This window comes from Nicotiana sylvestris, chromosome 6 (assembly GCF_000393655.2).
Source record: "Nicotiana sylvestris chromosome 6, ASM39365v2, whole genome shotgun sequence".
Taxonomy (NCBI): Eukaryota; Viridiplantae; Streptophyta; class Magnoliopsida; order Solanales; family Solanaceae; genus Nicotiana; species Nicotiana sylvestris.
Window position 1 is genome coordinate 182,153,618 of NC_091062.1, and position 8,759 is coordinate 182,162,376.

The window sequence follows — 8,759 nt, forward strand, 5'->3', positions numbered from 1 at the left end:
TTACAAAACAAAAACTTCAGCTCTAAAGCTGAACTTCAGGCCCGACTACTAGAATGCTGAAGTTTTGCGCGATTGTCTTTGCTACTTCAGCCCCTTATCCTGAAGTTATGTGAGAAAACGAGTACGTTTGTAATTTTTTTGCAAAGCGGACACAAGTTAAAACGTGATACAAAAAACGGATATAGATGCAAATGACCTGGATTACCTCAATTGAAAAGAAACGTAAGACAAGGAAGTAGGAAGCAGACATTTTTAATAAAGGGCAATTACGTCAATGCAAGTGCAAGCTGTTTCAGATCCACATTACATTATTGTCTTTTTGTCGAATTTATCGGTTACAAGCGTCACGTCTCCTCAACTGTCACAGGAGCCAAAAAGCAATTTCAGTGGTAGTCTCGTTATATAATCCCTAAACCAAGGTTATTTACGCCTGTCAAACTACTAAATAAAGGAACGAAACTCCATTCTTGCCATCTAAAAAGTCTCTAATTTCCCAAAAAAAAGGACTCGACGAAAATAGCCAGACATTGAAGTACACAGTTCCTGAGAGAGAGCGTGTGATTTCACGTGTGTCGTTGACATTAATGGCGGAGGAAGAGAGGGCGCGTGAAAAAATCGAGGAGAGCGTGAAGTTGTTCGTAGGTCAAGTGCCAAAGGACATAACCGAAGAAGAGCTCATGGCGATGTTCAAAGAGTTCGCACTTATTGACGAAGTCAACATCATCAAAGACAAGGCCACACGCGCTTCTCGAGGTTCACGCTCTAGTCTTCACCTTTAATTTACATGTTTCTGGATCGTAATGTGCGATTTGAGTAGTATTTCTAACGTTTGTATGTTATTTTGTTTGCTCAAACAATAACTTTGCTGTTTTTTTCAGGATGTTGTTTTGTGATTTGTCCTTCGAGAGAAGAAGCGGACAAGGCTGTAACTGCTTGTCACAATAAGAAGACGCTTCCTGGGGTCAGTCTTTTTATATATTCTAATCAATGTGGACGTACATTATACTTTATTTATTTGATTTAGTAAATAATATATGCGAAGCATTGTGAATTTGTAATGCGGTGGAATCTCTGTGCCGTTTGTTATCCATTACAGCAACAATAATAAGTATGCCTCAATCCTAAACTCATTTATTATAGTTCATTAATTTCTAGAATTAATGAGCTGATTCTCATTTCCAAAATTAATCAGCTTAAATCCCATCTATCCAAGCCTTATTGGAGAGAGTTGCCTGGTATTTGTACTAGTGGGAGGTAGCAGGTACCCTGTGAAATTAGTCGATGTGCATGCGAGCTAGTACGGACACCACACTTATAAAATTTTGTTTTTTTTTTCTGAAATTTATTTGCTGGTGTTAGGGGATGGTCAAATCCCCAATACAATCATAGTAACGTTCCATGTTGATATTTTAGCTAGTTGCTAAAGTTACTATATTGACTATCTTCAAGAGAAATGTTGTGGCATTGTTTCATGTTCTAACACCAGGAATACGGGGACAATCTGTTTTCAGCATGACTGTATAGTAAGAAGTGAATAGGCTACTAAAAGTTGTAAGTTTAGGAGTATAAGTCGAAATTATGTCCGTGATTGGATGTTCTTTTTACGGACTGTACCATCTTGATGTAATAATGGAGACTGTTGAATGGTCTTTACCAAGACTTGAATTCTGGATTCAAGCTGCACGTCCCATCCTCTAATGTTTACGAAACATAGTAAATTGAACAGAACAGCAGTGTTCCATTGAAATCTTAACTGACTAGACAACTTAGTATGTTTGTATAGACTACAGTAGAGTGTGCAATGAGGGGAAAGCTTCTCTTGGAGAGCCTATGGATGGTGGTGGTGGTTGGGGGGGGGGGAAGTAGAAGTAGCAGTAGTAATAATATCTAGGTTCCCTATTCTTTTACAAGATATGTACATTATAAGCAGATCCCGGTCCGTGATACGCCAAATACTTACTGAGAGTGTGTTGTAGCTACAAGATTGTCTAGGAAAGTGAAGAAGCTTGTGAGAAAGTTGGAAAAGAAGAAGAATGCACTATATTATGGATAATAGCTTCCCATGCTTTGTGTGGGGTTTGGGGGGGGGGGGGGAAGGGGAAGGTGCCACATATGCTAGGGAAAAAAGAAAAGAAATCTGAGTCGCACGACGTTGCAAATGAGGAGTGATCAATATCAGGTTTCATGCTTTTCACACTCTGTGCTATTCTCTTGTGTTTAGAAGAAAAGGAATAAGTATGATGAAGGTCCTTTCACTTACCGATTTATCAAAAAAAGTATGATGAAGGTCATTTCCAGGGTGATCATAGTTGATAAATCTATAAATATGGTTCGACACTGGTAATAAGCTGTATTTTACGCTTTAATTTTGCACATTTATCTCCAGAAAAAAAATAAGATGGATGCAAGGGTACATCTAACCTAAGTACTAAGCTTATTAAGTTTATTTGTGATCTGCTGTTTTTATATTGGCATGACATGTTTGTCTTATGATAATAAAGACGTCCTGTTCTCTGTGTACTATTCAGGCTTCTAGTCCGTTGCAAGTGAAGTATGCTGATGGCGAGTTGGAAAGACTAGGTGTACTATAATTTCAATTCTGGTCTTATGATATTTGGTCTTTCATGGTTATATTTGATTCAAATGATTCCAGTTTGTTTACTTTTCCTTGTTTTCCCTCCTTTTTACCTTGTAATCTGTTGTTGCAATACTTATCCGTAAAAGAAAAGAGGGTCCTTGCTATATACTATTACTATCATTGTTTTGTGTATGTGATGCTTTATATAGTTGGTAACTTTTTCTCTCATTCTCTTTCTTTTTCTTCTTTCTCTTAACCTGAAATTCAGAGCACAAACTTTTTGTGGGTATGCTGCCAAAGAATGTTTCTGACCCCGAAGTCTCCTCCTTATTCTCTCAATATGGGACCATTACAGATTTGCAAATTCTCAGAGGTTCTCAGCAAACTAGTAGAGGTACAGCCAACACTGTCTAATAATCTTTCACTTAAACTTTCTGTAAGGGAAAAATTAATTTATCACCAGAAAATGTCTTGTTTATGGTAGGATATGCTTTTCTGAAGTATGAGAAAAAAGAACAAGCAACTGCAGCAATAGAGGCCCTTAATGGAAAGCATACCATCGAGGTTTGTTTCTATCTGCGTATTAGGTCACTAAAGTGAACCTTGGAATTTTGAGCTTTCTGGGTGTTTTAATTTGCACTTTGCATGTAACTTCTCTTTAATAGTTGAACTGGTTATTATCCTTTCTCTGGAGCTGTAGTACTGGTCAAATATTCAGAATAATTTTTTTGGTAAGTTCAAATATTGAGTTACTTCTCCCTTGCAGTAGTTATGTAATCACTCCTTGCAGGATTACTCTATTCTCTTCATCATGGGTGCACCAATTCTGGCTGTAAGTTGGGGTCAATTAGTGAAGGTGGCATCTCGTCTGTTTATTTGAATGGCTTATATCATATGTTGTCTCTTTGTAGCAGGGCCAACAGAATGGCCTAAATGCTACCACTTTCTGTTCAGAGGACCAGGAGACATTATCTGCTGATTTATTTTCTGTGCCATTTCGACATGGCACTTCATTCAGGCATTCTAGGCATTTTTGTCATCTGCCTTTTGAAGCCTTTGACTGAATCGACATGATTCTAGTTTACTGGAAAATTTTACCGAGCAATTTGATTAATCACTGAAGATACTATTGTGTAATTCTTCAGCTTAAGTAGTAACTTGTAAGAAGCAAAATAAACATTTGTCTTATGAGATATGTATTTGATCCCTTCGGAGCTCATGTGTTCTAGTCTTCTAGAGGAACTTACGAATCCTCAGCAGTTGATTGAGAGGTGGATGTTCAATTATATTTACCTAATTAGTTTTGAAATTAAAATCTAACATGGAAAAAATTAGTACCCAGGCTGATGGAAGTGTTAATGTTTTAAAAACATTCAATTAAATATTTGTACTGTGCAAGTCTAACCCTGTGTGGAGTTTTTATCATTAGGATACTTGAGTAAGTGCTGGTTATTGTTATCTTATTTGCTTTCTCTGTACATTGTCATTTTCCAGAAATTTGATTCTGGCTTATTACTTTGCTTAAAGCTTATAAGAGTTTAGTGATGATCTGAATTTTTAGGCATCTCTTTTCCTAGTAATCTAAAATTCGAGAGTTTAGTTTTTCTGCGAAAACGGGACCCTATAGCTGTGCAAGTTTATTTACATTTTTTTTTTCACAATGAAGATTTAAGCACATTGACTAAATCCTCCCCAGACATCTTACCCTTCCAGGGGTAGGGGTAAGACTGCGTACATCTTACCCTCCCTAAACCCCACTCGTGGGAAACTACTGGGTTTGTTGTTGTTGACTAAATCCTTATGAATTTTTTTATTATACTCCCCATCCAGGGTTCAACTGTCCCTTTGGTAGTCAAGTGGGCAGATACAGAAAGGGAAAGGCAAGCTAGGAGGGCTCAGAAAGCTTTATCTCAGGCATCTAATGCTTCCAACTCTGGACAGCATCCATCTTTGTATGGAGCTCTATCCATGGGTTATATGCCACCATATAATGGTTATGGTTATCAGGTTGGTTGAATTGTATTCAGCAGTAAATTTGGCTGTCAAGTCAAAAGCCTTGGTTACCTTGCTCTATATGTGATATTGGATTGGCATGCTCCTCCCGTGGTTATTTCTTTTCTAATACATTTCTTTCTCATTTTGTTTTTGTAATCAATTTAAGGAGTAGTTCAAGTTAACAAGCTATTTTGCAGGCTCATGGGACATATGCGCTCATGCAGTACCGTCTACGGGGAGTTGCACCTGGTCTAACACCTGGATTTACCCCAAGAAATTATGCCATGTCACCTGGAAGTTACCTGGCATCTGCTTACAGGCCTGTACAAGGGCTTCAATATCCCATGCACTATCCTGGAGGCGTTACTGGTTCTCTACCTCCTTATACTGCAAACAGGCATTCTGCAGCATCTTCAAGTGTCAGTTCAAATACAGGGGGTCAAGTTGAAGGTTGTCAAAAGTTTATTTTGAGATGCTTTAGTAACACTTGTTATCGTGAAGCGGATCAGTCCCAGGGGATCTGTCTGAATGAGGCTACTTTTTCTTTCTTGGTTTATTGTTTTCCAGAGATTGTGTTCCTCATTATTGATTTCAAGATAGCTGAGATGGTGATTTTCCACCAATTCTTTTAAAAAGGAAGCAACTAATAGAAGAAACAGAAAAACAAATCAGCCTTGCAATATGACGGAGATCTTGTCAAGGCCTTTCTGAGAGTGATGTAGAAAGTACTTATTCAGTCTACTGATGATAGTTAGTTTGGCTTAGTTTTGGATGGACCTACTGGAATACCAATTAAATTAATGCATGTGGCGTGTGAACTAGGACATTGTCAATTATATGTCATTCCTTGCAGCAATTATCAAAGAGCATAGAGATCTTCGGCCAGTATTGTTATCTTTGTTTTATTTAACTAGCTATTTCCCTTCTTTTTCCCTATCATGACAGTCTTCCAACTTCTTGACCGAGGTTTCCTAGACAAGTTGCAAACTTAGTATCATACAAGAAAAGGATAAGGTTCTGGACTATATAGACATGGATTTAATGTAACCAGCATATAGATTTAGGTTATTTGCCGGGTTGGACCACTTTATGCAGTAGAATGGCGGAATGTACTTGAACCCCCCCCCCCCAACCACATACACACACACACACAAAAAAATCCCCTCCTTTTTTTGATAAGTTTGTCAAATTGAATTGCTCACTTGACTTTCTAGTGAATAGCTGATATTTGTTATATGTAATTAAATTGCTTACTTATGGAAGAGAAATCACATTGTTACAGGTCCACCTGGTGCTAATTTATTTATTTACCACATTCCTCAAGAATTTGGTGATGAAGAGCTTGCAAATGCATTTCAACCGTTTGGTGTGGTCTTGAGTGCCAAAGTTTTTGTGGACAAAGCTACTGGTGTTAGTAAATGTTTTGGTATGAACCTTAGACTTTCTAGTAATTCAATCAAAATCAGTATTTCCACCCTTGTGCCTATGAATGAGCTTCTTTCTGCAGGATTTGTAAGTTACGACTCTCCAGACGCTGCACAAACCGCAATCAAAATGATGAATGGTTTCCAACTAGATGGGAAAAAGTTGAAGGTTCAGCTTAAAAGAGATAATAAACAGAACAAATTTATTGATATAAAAGGCGGGGTATGGAAGGAAGCTGATTCTTTGCATCAGTGATACACACGCAAGCCACTACGGAGTTGTTGCAACAAGCAGCCACTGGGAGCTGATTTGAAACATTTAGCAGTGACATGGCAACTGAATGCTAATTGTAGGTCTCTTATGGATTAAAGGCAGAAACTTGTAATTGTTGTGCCACTGTAATCTGCAATTTGTACATGGAGAAAGATTCAGACATTTGTAAATTCAATGATTCTTCTAAATTGACTCGATCATCATTAGGTTATGATTTTTTGTTTCTTTTTCCTTCATATGGTCAAATGTAGCGTCTTCCTCCTCCCACCTTTCCTCTTTTTCAAAATGCATATATGGAAGAAAAAAGTTGAAAGATATACCCCTGAGCACCCCGCAGCATTCTGTTCCTTCTTCACCTCTATGCTCGTTAATTACTTTGTCTCAAGTTTGTCTTTGAATAGCCTATGAACTGATGTTATGAGGTCAGACAAAGTGGAAAGCATATTCATTTATGATTTAACAACATCTGTGAGGCAGCTGTTCGTTTCCCTTCTGAAACGCAGGTGCTCTGTGATCAACTTTGATTTTTTTATCTTAGATTGCAATATTGTTGCTTATCCTCATTTTTTTCTCATTTACTAATTTCAGGGTTTTGGTTCAGGTTGCAATCAGGTTTGGAAGGATGGTCAGATAATTGCTATCTTATTAGATTCAGCCACTATAGCTGTTCGGAACCCACAAACCATTCCGACGGTGGGTCAGACATTCCCAGTCTAGTTGGTGAGGTGCCGTTTTCCGTGGTGATTTGAAGAAACCATTTGATCTTGGTTTGATATATTCTGTAATGACAATACATTCTTGCTTACTCCTGGTTAATTTCTAGGATGGGCTAATAACAGACTTAGAATGCTTATATAAATTCCTTCACAAAGTCTTGGGGTATATTTTTGAAAAGTTCTCCATGGTGATAGCTTGTGGCTTTCTACTTTGTGATTAGCGTTGTCAGCTTCAATTGCTATTAGTACTAGTAGTTATGTTCAAAGCTATTAGTTTAATACTAGCTAGTTGGAGCCATAAATTGGTGGAGGTTCTCATTCCTATGTGGATGGTTAGGCCTGATGTGGAATTCTATGCTATGTTTCTGCAGTTTATTGTTGAACTAGCAATGGTTTCCCCATAATTTCAATTGTTGGGTTGCCTCTGTTCACCTCCACTTTCTCAGAACCTCTCTTATTTGGTGGCGCATTCTAATTTAAGTATGATGTAAGTTGTCTTGTTATACATTGTGTTCGTCAGGATAGTCTCCACTTTTTTCCTGACTCTGTCCATTTAGTCTTACTTTGTACTTGCACTAATTGTTTGCACAAAACATAAAATTTTACACTGAACAGGAAAGGAGAATTAGGGTTGCAGACGTGTATCCTTGCCGAAGAAACATTGTTCCCTGTGTTTTTGGTCCAGTGTTTAGTTATGACTATCTTATATTTTGAAGTTCTTTCTGAGTGTCACGGCAAGAGGAGTTTTGGCATAACTGGTTAAGTTGTTGTCATGTGATCAGGAGATTACGGGTTCGAGTGGTGGAAATAGCCTCTTGCAGAAATGCAGGGTAAGGGTGCGTACAATAGGCCCTTGTGGTCTGGCCCTCCCCCTGACCTCGTGCATAGCGGGAGCTTAGTGCATCGGACTGCCTTTTTTTCTGATTGTCGCAGCAGCAGTTCCCAATCTTTTCCTTTTTCTTTTTGTTTTACTGGTGGTCTTTCCAGGACTGTGTCATAGAAGCTTGATCCATAGCATATTGTTTGCATCTACCACAGGATGTAGATAGTTGTCAAATTCTACTTTTTTATTTTAGAAATTAGTACGTAGAAATTATTGACTCTAAAGTGGTAGTTTAAGATTAAAATGGTAATAGTTCAGGTTGTTTGCAACAAATTTATGCAAAGAAAAATAAAACTGCAATCACAAATAAGAGAAAAATATTTTTACTAATCAATTGTGACTACAGTTCTGTGTTCCATTCGATTCTTCTCTCCTAATTATTTCTATGATTTGAGGGCTGAAGCCGTGTATTTCTCGAATGTAGGATGATACAGACCTCCTGGGAATGTATTTGATCTCCAGCTTCTTGAACTATTTGATTGTCAAGAAGCATCCGATCATATTTTGATTTCTTTGTGAATATCCCAAGGGTTTATGGGATTTTGAGACCTCTTCAAGGGAATATGTATCCCTTTATATATGTGTGAATTAGGGTTTGGGTGGAGTAGCCACCACGTAACCCTAATAGACTCATAATATTTTCAGAGTTGTCTTGGATTTAGGATTTCTCTTGATCTGTTAAAATTTTTGTGTCTACACAAGTAATTAGTGATAAATTTGAGAAGAAATGCTTTGCTAGTTTCAATACGATCTTAACACGTTGCTTGGCAATTTTATTTTTCTTTGAAAAAATAATTCAATACTTGTGCTTTAGTGATTGACTGATCATTTCTTGGCAAATCTTATAGATGTTGAACACGGGGGGGGGGGGGGGGGACGCAGATGAATG

At 37.8% G+C, this 8,759-nt stretch overlaps 1 protein-coding gene across 1 annotated transcript; it reads left to right on the forward strand.

The window, feature by feature from the left end:
• Positions 1–425: 425 nt before the first annotated feature.
• On the forward strand, positions 426–6,507 carry LOC104211147 (RNA-binding protein BRN1-like). Its single transcript, XM_009760157.2, has 9 exons — positions 426–753; positions 879–961; positions 2,529–2,580; positions 2,847–2,972; positions 3,063–3,142; positions 4,409–4,585; positions 4,771–5,023; positions 5,856–5,999; positions 6,081–6,507. Exons 1-9 carry the CDS (start codon positions 585–587, stop codon positions 6,251–6,253), a joined length of 1,257 nt encoding a protein of 418 aa, XP_009758459.1. The 5' UTR covers positions 426–584; the 3' UTR covers positions 6,254–6,507.
• The last annotated feature ends 2,252 nt before the right edge of the window (positions 6,508–8,759 follow it).